General features: G+C 42.7%; 1 protein-coding gene and 1 pseudogene across 1 annotated transcript; one reads left to right on the plus strand and one right to left on the minus strand.

Annotated features, from left to right (window-relative positions):
- Positions 1–67: 67 nt before the first annotated feature.
- LOC115847987 (zinc finger protein 256-like) lies at positions 68–14,963 on the minus strand. The gene is made up of 3 exons (XM_030848260.2): positions 13,762–14,963; positions 11,418–11,544; positions 68–4,949 (listed from the first exon to the last, which is right to left on the minus strand). Exons 1-3 carry the CDS (start codon positions 13,792–13,794, stop codon positions 3,130–3,132), a joined length of 1,980 nt encoding a protein of 659 aa, XP_030704120.1. The 5' UTR covers positions 13,795–14,963; the 3' UTR covers positions 68–3,129.
- Positions 2,066–3,129, plus strand: LOC115848030 (U6 snRNA-associated Sm-like protein LSm3 pseudogene; annotated as a pseudogene).
- Positions 14,964–16,560: the final 1,597 nt, after the last annotated feature.

The raw sequence follows: 16,560 nt of genomic DNA on the forward strand, positions 1-16,560 counted from the left end.
CAGACACTCCACTTTAAGTTACTGACACAAGATCAAAGAGAAACACATCCATATAAACTGACACAAATGTTTGTAACAGGTTTATTTCCAATAGTCACAACCTAGAAATAACCTAAACACCCACAAAGAGATGGATAAGTAAATCAACAGTGATATATCCAAGGATAAGAATATTACTCAGGAAAAAAAAGAGAGAGATGAGCTACCCATATCTCAAAGTAATTACAAAGCATGAAGGAAATCAGAAAAAAATAAACAGCTTATTTTTCCAAGCATATAAATACAAGAAGATGCAAAGGTTATCTATTGTAAGGGAAAGTAAACCAATGGTTACCTGGAGAAGCTGGAAAGGAGGTAAGAAGAGATTATAAAAAGACATGAAGTAAATGACAGATGTGGTCATTATCGGGAATAGGATGATGTTTTCAGAGGTTCATACCTATGTCAAAACCTATCAAACTGTACACTTTAAATATAAGCTGTTGAGTACATGCAAATTATATCTTTATAAAGCTTTAAAAATTAGCTCAAGATAAAAAAGAAGAAAAATATCTATGTCCCACTCTTTATGGGAAATAGGTTGGGCAATGCTGTATTGACTCCAGCATCTCTCTCTTCATGCCCTCTGGAAGGCCAGTCTTGTCTCAGTAGCAGCAAATATAGGGAGCAATGAACGTCTCCACCCAAGTCAAGAGGAGTGCTGCATCGGTCAAGAGAGCCACATCCTCAGAATATAAATCCCCTTTTCTCTTTTTTCTTCCCTGCGCAGTAAGGGCCTTGAGGCGAACATCACCGAGAGGCTACAGCAATCCACAAAACCTGATTAATTTCTGACAATGTCCTCAGCTACACAAGATAAGCATGCCTAGAGGTCCCGAGATTTGTGTACACACAGATCCTCTGGTCACAGAAACATTTCTGGCTACACTTTTAGGAGAGGAACATTTCATCTAGCTGGCTGCAGACTCCTCCACTACCTATTAAAGTAGAGTTTCCGTACCTATTACGGTTTCCCTTGGAACCAACAGTCTTATAACCAGTGAGACTAGCCCAGTGACTTGTGGCCATCAGGGAATGTGGATCTTTGTAGACCTGGGGAAAATATCCCCTCAACAGTGCTGGGATACCCTGTGATATCTACCTTGAGTAAGAGAAAAAAATCATGTGGCTCTCAGAAACACTGTTAAGATTCTCACATGTCCCCCTCCTTAGAGTCATCCAAGACTCATAAAAAACATAGGATACAGGCCTCAAATGAGGAAGAGAAAGCCCAGCAGTCTTTCCTAGGAGGCTCTATGCAGCAATGCAAATTTGGTAAAAATTGTCAAGTTGTTTTCTGCCATCTTCCTATCCCTCCTCAGGCACAGCGTTGAGACCCATAAAAACTTCTTCTCCCATTCATGCCTGTAGAGCACAAATTTGTACTAGTTTATAAACTACCCTACACCAGAATAGAACTCCCCAAATTAATGAGGACTTAAAGGCTTTAGTTATTATTCAAGTCAAGGCAATATGTGGCCAAGAGTTCTAGAGTGTGTGACTTGCAAGCTGGAAAGACACATCACAAGTATCACGTGACACCAACATGTCCCTGAAAATTATAGTCTTTGTTTGAATGCTGCCAGAAAACTCAAATGATGTTCTATGGAACAACATTGGGTCAGGTCCATGCCCAAGGTAATCAAAGAGGAGGGAAATATCCCCTAGGTAGACTCCTAACTTGGCTAACACAGTGGGGGACAGAGTCAGCATCCCTGAGCAAACTGGGTTGGTGACTGATGCACACTTTGTAGGCCTGCTGGCCAGTAGAGATAAAATGGCCTTCCCACATAACCGGGGATTCTCCCCACTGTGCATGCTCAGATGTATGAGAGTCAATTCAGACAGATGGCTCCTCAGATAGTTTCCTCCAGTGCCCTTATACTGACCACTGAAACTGCACATTTCCTGCCCATCTATGCCATTGCGCAGTGTGAACTCTCTGGTATTGAAAGAGGTTACATTTTCCTATACAGTAAGTCCCCTACATACGAACCTTCAAGTAGTGAGCTTTCAAAATGCGAACATGCATTCTCATGTCCAATCACATGAGTTAGTTCATGTGTCTGGTGTACATTTTAACGTGTGTATCCTCTACAAGTGCTGGTGCTTTTGCGTACTTACTGTACAGTACTGTATAGAGTAGTACAGTATCTTTATTTCAAGCCCAGGATGTCCAGAAACAAGCATAAAAGCAGAGGTGATGTGAAAGATTTTGGACGATGTGGACCAGTAACAAACTACGAACACTGTAGAAGAGCTCCTGGATCTCATTTCACTCACATGGATGAGTGAAAATGAGAAACAACACAGAGCTTCGAGGGAGGTTACATTAAAATATGATATTGGGAGATGTGGAAGAAACTGTGACAACTATAGAAATTGATGAACAAACATATGAAGAAATCAACAAAATGGAATATTCCAATGCTCTTTTTCCGGGGAGATGGTGTTGTCCTAGTTGCCCCGCCATTGAGAGTTAGCTGAAACAAAGAATTTATCCTGTGTGGAAAATGAGATTTTGTATAATTGCCTCTTTAAATGTAGAAGATATTCAAAAGAGAAACTGGCGTACAGTTTGATATTAAGAAAAAACCAAGAATTCTTCCACTCTTGAAATAAGTTGATTTTCAGATAGCTCACAAATTCTTATGCTAAATGGCAGTTTAATTTTCTCCAACCCTTCCAATAAATGTGATCACCAAGATGCAGAACTTTTTCAGGAGTTCATTTGCCCCACTCTTTTTTCAGACAATTTCTGGGTTTCTTTCTTTAAATTGAATTGTTTCCTTTTTTTGATTTAAAAAAAAAAAGCAATGGTGATGGAGCTGGTACTATTGTACTTTTCAAGGTACTGTAAAGTATGATTAAAAACGTTTTATTTTTTGTTTGTTTTTTATGTACTATTTGTGCGAAAAGTATTATAAACCTATCACAGTACAGTACTATATAGCCCATTGTGTTAGTTGGGTACCTAGGCTAACTCTGTTGAACTTAAGAACAAATTGGACTTACAAACTCACTCGCGGAACAGAACTTGTTAGTTCGTATAAGACATACTGTAAAAGGTTTCCCACATTCACTGCACTCTTAAGGCCTTTCTCCACTGTGACCTCTCTGATGACAACGCAGTTTGGAAGTGGTAATAAAAGACTTCCCACATGCACTGCACACATAAGGCCTTTCTCCAGTGTGAACCCTCTGATGATAATGGAGAGTGGAACTACAGGTAAAAGATTTACCACATTCATTGCACTCATAAGGCCTTTCTCCTGTGTGAATTCTCTGGTGTATTATGAGGTTATTTCTTTGGATAAAGGATTTCCCACATTCGCTACACTCATAAGGTCTTTCTCCAGAATGAACTCTCTGATGATAATGGAGGTCAGACCTAGAGATAAAAGATTTCCCACATTCACTGCACTCATAAGGTCTTTCTCCAGTGTGAGCTCTCTGATGGTAACGAAGGCTGGAGCTGAAGGTAAAAGATTTCCCACATTCATTGCACACATAAGGCCTTTCTCCTGTATGAATTCTCTGGTGTAAAATGAGGTTATTTCTCCGATTAAAGGATTTCCCACATTCACTGCACTCGAAAGGCCTTTCTCCTGTGTGAACTCTCCAGTGTTGAATGAGTGTCCACCTATTGTTAAAAGATTTCCCACATTCAGTGCACTTAAAAGGCTTTTCACCAGTGTGAGCTTTCTGGTGTTGATTCAATTGGGATCCATATTTAAACAACTTCCCACACTCACTACATTCATAAGGCCTTTCTCCTGTGTGAACTCTCTGGTGTTGAATGAGAACCCACCTATTGTTAAAAGATTTCCCACATTCACTGCACTCATAAGGCCTTTCTCCAGTGTGAACTCTTTGATGATAATGAAGGTTAGAGCTAGTGGTAAAAGACTTCCCACATTCACTGCACTCATAAGGCCTTTCTCCTGTGTGAGATCTCTGATGGTATCTGAGGGCAGGCCTAGAGATAAAAGATTTCCCACAGTCACTACACTCATAAGGCCTTTCTCCTGTGTGAGATCTCTGATGATAAGTGAGGGCTGAGCTAGAGGTAAAAGATTTCGAACATTCACTGCACACGTAACTGTTTTCTCCATTGTGCCATGTGTGGGGAGAAATGAAGATAGATTTGTAGGGTAAGGATTTCCCACATTTGCTGCACTTGTACTGCCTTGCTGCAGAATGAATGCTTTGATGTTGACTGACGGTTGAGCTCTGCCTAAAGGATTTTCCAAATTCACCACACACATGAAGCCTTTCTCCAGCGTGGACTCTCTGGTGTACAACAAATGAGGATTTGTACCTGAATGTTTTCCCACACTCACTGCACACAAAACAAGGTCTTCCAGTGTGGACCCACTGGTCCTGAACAAGTGTGTGTTTGAGGCTGAGGGCTTTCTTGCATTCTCCCCAGGTGTGATGACCTCTCCTGCCTTGTGAACTTGACTCGCACTGGGTGATTGTGTTTGGCTTCTCGACAGTACAAGAGGCCTGTTGCTGCAGATGTCCCACAATAGTCAGGAAGTCCTTTTCAAACTCCCTACAGGTAAATGGCTTCTGTGACACATGGAACCTGCAGCTCTTCACAAACAAGGCCTCATCCACACTGCTTCTGAGAGTTTTCTCTCCCATGTGCTGCCTTTGGTGCTGTTTAAAGTTTGCACTAAAATAAAATAGTTTCACGCATGTCCCACACCTCAACAATTTCTGGCTGTGTTGTATTTCCTGATCCTCAGCCAAGTGGAAAACATTTCTCAAGACTGGACCACACATCTCACAGGGGTGCGTCTTCTGGGAACACAAAGCTGCCTTGGGAGTCCTAGCCTGTGACATTCCTAGAGAAGCGATCTGTTCAAAAGGTGCCTCTGCATCCTCTGCTCCACAGCAGCAACCTGAACAGAAAGAGATGCTGGTCAAGTGCATGTCGACGATAGGGAAGGGTCAAGCTCATCACAGATGTGCATCTGTCTCAACTACAAAACAGCCAGAAAACAATTAAAAAGATGGCAACAGTAAGTCCTTACAAAATTCTACAATTCAAACACAGCAGCAAGGGGACTTCCCTGGTGGTACAGTGGTTAAGAATCCGCCTGCCAATGCAGGGGACACGGGTTCAAGCCCTGGTCCAGGAAGATCGCACTTGCCGCAGAGCAACTAAGCCCGTGTACCACAACTAATGAGGCCGTGCTCTAGAGCCCATGAGCCACAACCACTGAGCCCATGTGCCACAACTACTGAGCCCACATGCCACAACTACTGAGCCCACATGCTGCAACTACTGAAGCCCATGCACCTTGAGCCCATGCTCTGCAATAAGAGAAGCAACCGCAATGAGAAGCCCGTGCACCGCAACGAAGACTAGCACCCACTCGCCACAACTAGAGAAAGCCCATGCGCAGCAATGAAGACCCAATGCAGCCATAAATAAATAAATAAATTTAAAAAAAAAGAAAACAACAGCAAGGACTTCCCTAGCAGTCCAGTGGTTAAGACTCCATGCTTCCACCGCAAGGGGCGTAGGTTTGATCCCTGGTAGGGGAACTAAGATTCCACATACCATGTGGTGTGGCCAAAAACAAAAAATAAAACAAAAATACCCCAGCAGCCAAATCAATAAAAGAACAAGACTCAATCATACATTGCCAAAGAGACTCACTTCAGCATTAAGGACACACATAGGCTGAAAGTGAAGGCAACATAAAGACATTTCATGCAAATGGAAAACCAGAAGCCAGCAAGAGTAGCTATACTTATGTCAGACAAAATGAACATTAAGTGAAAATCTGCCACAACAGACAAAGAGGTTCATGATATAATGATAAAGGAGTTAATTCATCAAGAGAATATAACAATGGTAAGTGTATATGCAGCTAACATTGGAGCACAAAAATATATGAATCAAATATTAACCAATCTGAAGGCAAAAATAGACAGGAACACAATAAGGGACTTCAATATTCTCCTTTCAACAACAGGTAGATCATCCAGACAGAAATACAACAAGAAAAAAAAGAAAACTTTGGACTGGAACTATACTTTAGATCAAATGGACATATACAAAACATATCATCCAAATGCAGCAGAATACATATTCTCAAGTGCACACAGAACACTCCCTAAAAATTAAAAATAACCCAAACAAACAACAACAACAAAAGAACATTCCCTAGAGCAATCATATGTTATAGGTTATAAAACCAGATCTAACAAATTTAAGGAGATTGAAATAATACAACGTATCTTTGCTGACCACAATGGTACGAAACAAGAAATCAGTAACACGAGGAAAGTGGGGAAATTCACAAATATGTGTAAATTAAACAACACAATAATGAAAAAACAATAGGTCTCAGAAGAAACCAAAGAACACCTTAAGACAAATGAAAACAGAAACACAAAGTACCAAAACTTATGGGACACAGCAAAAGCAGTTCAAAAAGGGAAATTTAGATAAATAAATAGCTAATGTAGGCATTTATAGAAAAATAAAAATCTTGGCTTCACAGTTGACGTCTACCAAACACTCAAAGAAGATTAAATACCTATCCTTTTCAAACTCTTCCAAAATACTGAAGAAAAAGGAATGCTTCCTAACTCATTTTACAAGGCTAACATCACCTGATACCAAAAACAGACAAAGACAACACAAAAAAAGAAAATTATAGGATATCTCTGATGAACACAGATGCAAAAATACTGAACAAAGTATTAGCAAACTAAATACAACATTAAAAGGATCGTACAGCATGATTATTCCAGGGATGCAAGGATGGTTCGAAATCTACAAATCAATCAATGTGATACATCACATTAACAAAATGAAGGATTAAAACCATATGATCATCTCAATAGATACAGAAAATGTATCTGGCAAGATTCATCACCCATTTATGATTAAAAACTCTGAAAGAATTGCATAAAGAAGGAACATACCTCAACATAATAAAGGCCATATATGAAAAACCCCTCAGCTGACATCAAACTCAATGGTGAAAAGTCAACAGCTATCCCTCTAAAATCAGGAACAAAAAAAGGATGTCCACTATCTCCACTCTTCTTCAACATAGTATTGGAAGTCCTAGCCAGAGCAGTAAGGCAAGAAAAACAAAAGGCATCTAAAGTGGAAAGGAATATGTAAAATTTTCACTATTTGCAGATAACATAATTTTACACATAGAAAACTTTAAAGACTCTACCAAAAAACTATTAGAAATAATCAACAAATAAAGTTGCAGAGTACAAAATCAACATACAAAACTCAGTTGAATGTCTAACCTCGAGCAATGAGCTAGCAAAAAAAAGGAATTAAGAAAACAATCTCACTTAAATGGCAACAAAAAGAATAAAATACATAGGTATAAACTTAACTATGGATAAAGACCTGTACAATGAAAACTATAAGACATTATTGAAAGATTGTAAAAGAAATCTTTTCAAACAAATGGAAAGATATTTAACACTCATTGATTGGATGAATTAACATTGTTAAAAGGTCCATATTAGGGACTTCCCTGGGGATCCAGTGGGTAAGACTCTGAGCTCTCAATGCAGCGGGCCTGGGTTCAATCCCTGGTCGGGGAACTAGATCCCACATTCATGCCACAACTAAGAGTCCGCATGCCAAAACTAAGACCTGGCGCAGCCTAAATAAATAAATAAATCTACCCTTTAAAAAAAAAGTCCATATTGGGACTCCCTGGTGGCACAGTGGTTAAGACTCTGCCTGCCAATGCAAGGGACATGGGTTTGAGCCCTGGTCCAGGAAGATCCCACTTGCCATGGAGCAACTAAGCCAGTGTGCCACAACTACTGAGCCTGTGCTCTAGAGCTCATGAGCCACAACTACTGAGCCAACATGCCACAACTACTGAAGCCCACACACCTAGAGCCTGTGCTCCGCAACAAGAGAAGCCACCACAATAAGAAGCCCATGCACAGCAATGAAGAGTAGCCCCAATCGCCGCAAGTAGAGAAAGCCTGCATGCAGCAAGAAGACCCAACGCAGCCAAAATAATTATAATAATAATAAATAAAAAATAAATTTATAAAAACTAAATAAGGGCTTCCCTGGTGGTGCAGTGGTTGAGAATCTGCCTGCCACTGCAGGGAACAGAGGTTCGATCCCTGGTCTGGGAAGATCTCACATGCCGTGGAGCAACTAAGCCCGTGAACCACAACTACTGAGCCTGTGCTCTAGAGCCTGTGAGCCACAACTACTGAGCCCACACACCTAGAGCCTGTGCTCTGCAGCAAGAGAAGCCACTGCAATGAGAAGCCCACATACTGAAATGAAGAGTAGCCTCCAATTGCCACAACTAGAGAAAGCCTGTGAGCAGTGAAGACCCAACACAGCGAAAATGAAATAAAAATAAAAAAAAAAAACACTAAATAAACTAAAATGTCCATATTACCTAAAGCAATTTACAAATTGAATGCAATCCCTATTGAAATCCCATAAAAAATAAATTTATAAAAATAAGTAAAATAAAATGTCTATATTACCTAAAGAAATCTCAGATTGAATGCAATCCCTATTGAAATCCCAATGACATTTTTCACAGAAATAAAACAAAAAATTCTACAATTTATATAAAACCACAAAAGATCACAAATAGCCAAAGCAACCTGAGATTTAAAAAAAAACAAAAACAGGGCTTCCCTGGTGGCGCAGTTGTTGAGAGTCCACCTGTCGATGCAGGGGACACAGATTCATGCCCCGGTCCAGGAAGATCCCACATGCCGCAGAGCGGCTGGGCCCGTGAGCCATGGCCACTGAGCCTGTGCGTCTGGAGCCTGTGTTCTGCAACAGGAGAGGCCACAACAGTGAGAGGCCCACGTACCACAAAACAACAACAACAACAACAACAAAAAAAACAAAGCTAGGGGAATTCCCTGGCAATCCAGTGGTTAGGACTCAGCATTTTCACTGCAGTGGCCCGGGTTCAATCCCTGGTCCAGGAACCAAGATCCAACAAGACACACTACATGGCCCAGAGAAATAAACAAACACTAAAAGACAAACAAAAAAACCCCCCAAACAACATAAACAAAGCTATAGGTATCACAACCCCTGATTTCAAACTATATTACAAAGCCATAGTAATCAAAACAGCATGGTATTGGCAGAAAAACATATATATAGGTCAAAAGAAACAGAACTGGGAACCCAAAAATAAACCCACAGATATGTGGACAATTAAGATTGAAAAAGGAGCAAAAACCATACAATGGAGAAAGGTCTTCAATAAATGGTGTTGGGAAAACTGGACAGTCACATGCAAAGAAATTAAACTAGACCTCTATCTCACAGCATACACAAAAGTCAACTCAAAAAGAATTAAAGACTTGAATGTAATATCTGAAACCATAAAACTCCCAGAAGAAAACACAGGCAGCACACTCTTTGACATCGGTCTTACTAATCAATAACTTTCTAGATATGTCTCTTCAGGGAAGGGAAACAAAGGAAAAAATCAACAAATGGGATTACATCAAACCAAAAAGCTTCTGCACAGCAAAGGAAACCATCAATAAAATGAAAAGACATCCTGGGACTTCCCTGGCAGTCCAGTGGTTAAGACTGCCTTTCCACTGCAAGGGGCATGGGTTCGATCCTTGGTTGGGGAACTAAGATCCTGCATGCCATGCAGCAAACTACCCCCCCACTCCCCGCCCAAAAAAAAGACACCTTATTTAATGGGAGAAGGTATCTGCAAGTGATATATGTAATAACGGGTTACTATCCAAAATATATAAAGAACTCACACAATTCAACAACAATAACAAAACCAAAACAACCCAATTAAAAAATGGGCAGAGGAGCTGAATAGACATCTTTCCAAAAGACATACAGATGGCTAACAGGAACAAAACCAGTATCTCCATGAAATACATGCACGTACATATATATATACATACATATACATATACATATATAATATTGCAGCATTATTCAGAAGAGTCAAGATAGGGAAACACTATAAGGTGTTCATCAGGGGACGAAATGATACAGAAAATATGATATACACATAGACACACGCACCAACTTTCCCATGCATATGTGTGCAGAAATACTCAGCCATGAAAAAGGAAAAACTGCAACTTGCAACAAGGATGAACCTAGAGAACATTATGCTAAGTGAAATAAGCCACAGAGAGAAAGACAAATACTGTATATTACTTATATATAGAGTCTTAAAAAAAGTAAAACTTAGAGAAACATAAAGCAGAATGCCAGATATTGAGGGTTAAAGAAATGGGGAGATGTTGGTCAAAAACACTTTCAGTTATGAGTAAGTTATAAGGATCGAATGTGTAGCATAGTGACAATAGTTATTTATTTATTTTTAATTTTTTCTTAATTAATTAATTTTTTTTGGCTGCATTGGGTCTTCTTGCTGTGTGTGGGATTTAGTTACAGGGAGCAGGGGTTACTCTTCATCGCAGTGCACGGGCTTCTCATTGCAGTGGCTTCTCTTGTTGTGGAGAATGGGCTTCAGTAGTTGCAGCATGTGGACTCAGTAATTATGGCTTGTGGGCTCTAGAGCGCAGGCTCAGTAGTTGTGGCACACAGGCTTAGTTCTCCACGACATATGGGATCTTCCTGGACCAGGGCTCAAACCCAGGTCCCCTGCATTGTCAGACAGATTCTTAACCACTGTGCCACCAGGGAAGTCCACTATAGTTATTTATTAACACTGTATTGTACACTTGAAATTTGCTAAAAGAGTAGATCCTAGGTGTTCTCACACACGCACACACAGAAAAGTAATTATGTCAGGTGATAGGTGTGTTAATTAACTTCACAATGGTAATTATTTCATAATATATATGTATATCAAATCATCACGTTATATATATTAAATACAGAAATTTTGTCAATTATACCTCGATAAAGTTGGGGCAGGATGAAATGGATAGAAGAAGTCTAAACATCACAAAAAGAACTATATAGGATAGAGTTCAATAGTAGTCCATGTACGTAGTCACCATGACAATGGCTGCAATTCCATAAACAGGCAGGCACAAGAAATTGTCAGATACAGGAGTGGCCACAGAAACTGCATGGACCTGGACACACTGACCCATCAAGTGAAAGGGCAAGCAAGCTGCATCCATTAGCCTTACTGCAAGACTACTGACCTCAAATCCTTCCCTATGAGGGTTTGGTACAGCAGGAATTAGGGCTGTAGGGGAGAAAAGAGGGTAGTGCAAACACCCCAGCCTTAACTACCACAACTACCCAGAACACTGGGGAAGCAAGCAATGCCTACACCACATGCAACACAGAGCACTTTCTGGGGGCGGTGAGGCAGAATACAGACCGTAGCCCAGGTCACTGGGGAGGGGGAGGGTCTTACCCACTGAGGATATAAGTGCGTAGTTCTCCAGCATCACATCAAGGTACAGGCGTATCTGAGCCTCATCAAGGAGTCTCCATTCCTCCCAGGAGAAGTACACGGCAATGTCTTCAAAGGTCACACCAACCTGTCACAAAGGGGACAGATGAAACCTTGCACATTCTCTGAGAAATCACAACACATCTCCCCACACACCTATGCCATTCCCATCCTCCACTGGAGCTCCCCACCTCAGAGGAGATACCAGGCCCTGGTGCCACTGATGCCTGCTCTCTCTTCATCATCCTGTTTTATCACTGTGTTCAGCCCTCAGCAGTAACTGGCAGTGAGGGTGCACCCAGATGCCATCTAAGCTCTGGGCTTGGCCGGTAATATCCCTTCCCTCCAGCCAAGCAATTCCCCTGGAATCTCTCAAATTGTGGGAATTGAGACACAGCCAAATGTAAGCTCATGCTTTACCTGTAAATCCTCAAAACCAGGGCCTGGGGGCCATCAGCTCACACTTCCTTTCCATGTGCACATCATTCTGTAGATGATATTTCTCTCACAATTTCAGACCCTAGAGTTGCGCTTCCACAGCACTGCCACATCCCTGCACCACACCATAGAATTCTCCCTGAACATACCCACACATTTGGCGCTTGGCATCCAGAGGGGGCTTAAGAAATTCAGACAGGATTTGGTACAACCCCAGTCCTCTGATGGATCCAACACCAGAGTAAGTCACAAATGCTGCTTAGAAGATCTCCCCAACTGCCTCTAATCTTTGCTTCATTATTAGCCACCCAGAGCCACATGTGAATTTCATATTCCCTCAACTCTCTTCAACTTTCTTACTGCCAGTTCTGTCCTTTCAGCAGCCACAACACTCCTCTCTCTCTCCACTCAACCTCTGTAAAAAAAAAACAAAAAACCAGTCCTAAAAACCTCCCTGCCAGGCACAGTGACCCACAAATGACGACATTTGCTGCAGACCATATCCACTAGCAAGCCTCAAACGTCCCACACCCCGTCAAAGCTCACCACAAAATTCTGGAGAAGCCACATAGTAGTAATACTAAATAAGCAACAGACCCAGTCTCACTGCCTTCTTGTCTCAATTACTCCTAAGTCTCCTCAGCTGTCACTCGTCCACTCATCCCATGGAAGCCTCGGCCTCCCGCCAGATCAACCTCTCTCCCATACCGTTCCCACTGCCACTTCTCTACCTCACTTGGGTTTGCAATGCCCAGCAACCCAATCAGGCCCTGAGCCAGAAAACCACTCCTCAGCACACACCAATCTTTCTGACCTACTAATACCATGGCCCCTATAACCTGTACTCCCCTCCTAAATGTGATCCACAGCTCCACCCTGGTCCACACAATGGCCATCACTTTTTAAAGTTTCCATTCCTGAACACCTTCCCCAGTTTTCCAGACCTGCATGTCCAGCTGCCCACTTGTTGCCTACACTCACTCTTCTCTGAAACATCTCAGACTCTTAACAGCGCCAAAACAAACTTATAACATTCCCAAGAATAATTAACCTGCTGCTAACGTCCCCATCCAGTTGATGGGCCTTCCATCCCTTCGTCTACTAGGACAAACACCCCTAGGGTCATCCCTCACTACTTCCTTTCTCTTGGCACCAGCAACACCCACAATTTGGTTTGACCCTTCTCAAAAAATTGATCCAGAATTCAACCACTTCTCGCATATCCAAGACAGTCACTGTGGTCCATCAGCACTCACCTAGGCTATTGATATTAATCCGTCTGTGCTTCCTGTCTCCTCCCTTACCCCCCTGATTTGTTCTATTCTTTGCAGCCAGAGGAAGCCTATTTTGGTCTGGGTGAGATCACTTCCCACCTGCGAGTCAACCCTATATCACCTGTGTAATAAACGGCCAACTTTTTTTTTTTTTTTTTTTGCCACACCATGCGGCTTGTGGGACCTTAGTTCCCCGACCGGGGATTGAAACCCGCCCTTAGCAGTGAGAGCGCGTTGTCGTAACCACTGGACGGCCAGGGAAGTCTCATAAACGGCCAGCTTTTCATGCAGCAACGCTGCAAGCTTAACTCTGGGCAGCAGCATCTTGTTCCTAGCAGAAACAATCGAGAATTGCCTCAGTCCCTGGTCAGTCAGACCTCCAAACCTCTGCTCGTGACGGTCCCGGTCCCTCCGCCTGTGACCCTCTGCCACGTGCCAGCACACTGTCAGAAGAAACAAGGCCCCACCCACGGCCGCCTCACCGTCCTGGACACCGGGGCCTGGGCTGCAGGCACGTGAACAGGGGCCCCGCACTGGGGGCTTTAGTGTCTGGTGGGGTGAGGGCGGTGAGTGGCCGGAGGACGAGTGTTTACCTGACGCGGGTCCCTCGGCGCTGCCGCCGCCATCGGACTCTGTGGGCGGAGCGGGACCGGAGCTGCGGGAGAGGAAACGAGACGCTGGCACGGCGGTCACTCTCCCGGGTCTGGTGCAGGGCCCCCAGGTGGCGTCGCCGAGCCTCAGACCCGCCTCTGTGCAGCGGGTACCTTCTCAGTCTCGTCACCTCTTCCCAGCACCGGTAACCGAAGATTTCGAATTGTGAAAACGCTCAAGCACATTCAAAATGACGTCCACAACGAGGCGGCCGGAAGTCCCGCCCTGACGCTAATGCGTCCCAGGAAAACCTGGCTTCTCTTGCCTTAATTGGCTCATCTTCGCAGCCATCCATCGCACATCCGTCTGGGTAATGCATTTCCCACAGATCCACAAGCGTAGGTCCAGAATGTTACAACTCTGACATCTTGGAGAAAAGCCAAATCTACATCGCGAGGACTTACCGCTAGGAAAACCAACCAAAGTCCAGAGACGGAGGACGGGCATTGCCTCTTCTTAAAGAGAGTGCACTCAGATGTTTGAGGAATACTATCTGTAGCTGATCACCCAAGTGTTTGGAGACGTTATTTCAGGCTCTGTGAAGCTCAGCGTGTTCCCAGAGTCGAAGAGTATCTTTCGAGATGCTCTCAAATCCATTAATCCAAATGTACATACGATTGCAGAGTCATTTAGACAAATAATGGAGCCAATGGAAACTGAAGCTAATAAACAATAGTGTACTCTCCGTCTGAGTATGTTTGGTAAAGACAAAATAAACACCCCAGAAAGTGTAGCGATAAGAAAGATAGAAGGATGTTGCGCCACCTTGAGGAAGGAGTACAAAGACGGGTCTTTGACGGTGATTCCCACAGAGAACATGTCTCCTGCCTGTACAGTTAAATGCTGTGTCCACTTCGTTGAGCAACACTTTCATCAACTTAATATATCTTACTCCATATCCTTACATGTATTCAATTCCTTTCTGAATCTGAGGTCAGTCTCAAAAAGAGAAAAACAAAACAAATGCTATTTTGGCATGGGACAATGGCTGCAGTGTTTTGCCGTATTCCATCGTTATTTATCATTTCGTGGTTGGTCTTGTTTCATCTACCCCATGCACCTTAGTATATTATTTCACCTGTAATCCTAGAAAGCTTGTATTTTAATGTATAAACTCTACAGAATGTGTTTTTAAAATGTAAGGGTTCTTTCATAAATCCAATAAATTTAGCACATAAAACCATAATATTTAAAATTATAGGGACTTCCCTGGTGGTCCAGTGGTTAACTTTGCGCTCCCAATGCAGGGGGCACGGGATCCATCCCTGGTCAGGGAACTAGATCCCACATGCATGCTGCAACTAAATGTCCGCATGCCGCAAATAAGAGTCAGCATGACGCAACTAAGAGTCAGCATAACACAACAAAGATCCCATGTGCAGCAACTAAGAACGGGTACAGCCAAATAAATAAATAAATATTTTAAAATTATAAATATGTTAGTACTGAATTTTCTTGTTGTAGTATTCGTTATTTAGGGAGGATTTATTGCAATCTGGAAACAAAATATATATTTAGCCAATTATTGTGCCTTGTTAGTCTATTAACCTATATGTACCCACTCAGTGTGGGCACACTAGAGCCAAGTAGGTGGAAGGCACTGCAGCCTGTAGACTGTGATGGGCCCACTGCATCTACCAGTCAGTGGAAATTTGTTGTAACCTCCCTAGGGACCCAAGAGGATATGGAGCTCTGAGGCCTGTAGTCCATTTATCCTTCTGCCCCCACCCACTCTTTGCCACTACTGCAGAAGGAAAGGTTTGCATCAGGTAAGAGTCAGCTCTGCTTTCCAACTGCTGAAGCTTATCATATGGGTTTGTCCCCACCAGCTCTGGACCCTGGAAGAGTTGTATAATGTCTTTGTACCTCAAGATAAAAGTTAGCCTAGGTTCAATATAGCTGATTTCACAGATGTACAAAACTCATCTTGGCTTAGCACAGGATGAGTTTTGCTCATTTATAGATATGTTCCTATGTATAGGCAGTGAACTCAGCACCACAAAGTGATTCAGGGACCAAGATGCTTTCTATTGTAAACATGTGGCTTTAAGGCTTTCCTGGCACCATCCAGCTGACCAAGAGGAAACAAGAGGAAAGGGAGAAGTCACACCCACTATCACATACCTGACTTCCAATCACATTCTGTTGACAAGAACTAGTCTTTTTGGCCACCCCTGTGTGCATGGGCAGGAAAATGAGGTTGAGCTGTGTGCCCAAGAGAAGACCAAATGAGTCTGGTGAACATACATGCAGTTGGCTGCACTCCGCATACTCTTGAAAAATGACAGCCGTAATAGATTCTATGCCGTGTAAGCAGATAACGCAGGAAATGATCCACATAAGACCTTGGTCACAGTGTGTGGCTCAACAAAAGTTACTTATTAATATTTGTTATGTAACAATGATAGTCATAATGAATAATATTAATAGCTCAAATTTATTTGCAGACTCACTTGAAAAGTCACACTTCCTAGTTAATTATATCCATAAGGGACTTCCCTGGTGGTTTCAGTGGTTAAGACTCTGCACTTCCAAAGCAGGGGGCCCAGATTCGATCCTTGGTCAGGGAACTAGATCCCACATGCCACAACTAAAAATTCCGCATGCCTCAACTAAAGATCCCACACAAAAAATAAATAAAATAGGGCTTCCCTGGTGGCTCAGTGGTTGAGAGTCCGCCTGCCGATGCAGGGGACACGGGTTCGTGCCCCGGTCCGGGAAGATCCCACATGCCGCGGAGC

The sequence above is a fragment of the Globicephala melas genome, chromosome 19, assembly GCF_963455315.2.
Source record: "Globicephala melas chromosome 19, mGloMel1.2, whole genome shotgun sequence".
NCBI classification, from domain to species: Eukaryota; Metazoa; Chordata; class Mammalia; order Artiodactyla; family Delphinidae; genus Globicephala; species Globicephala melas.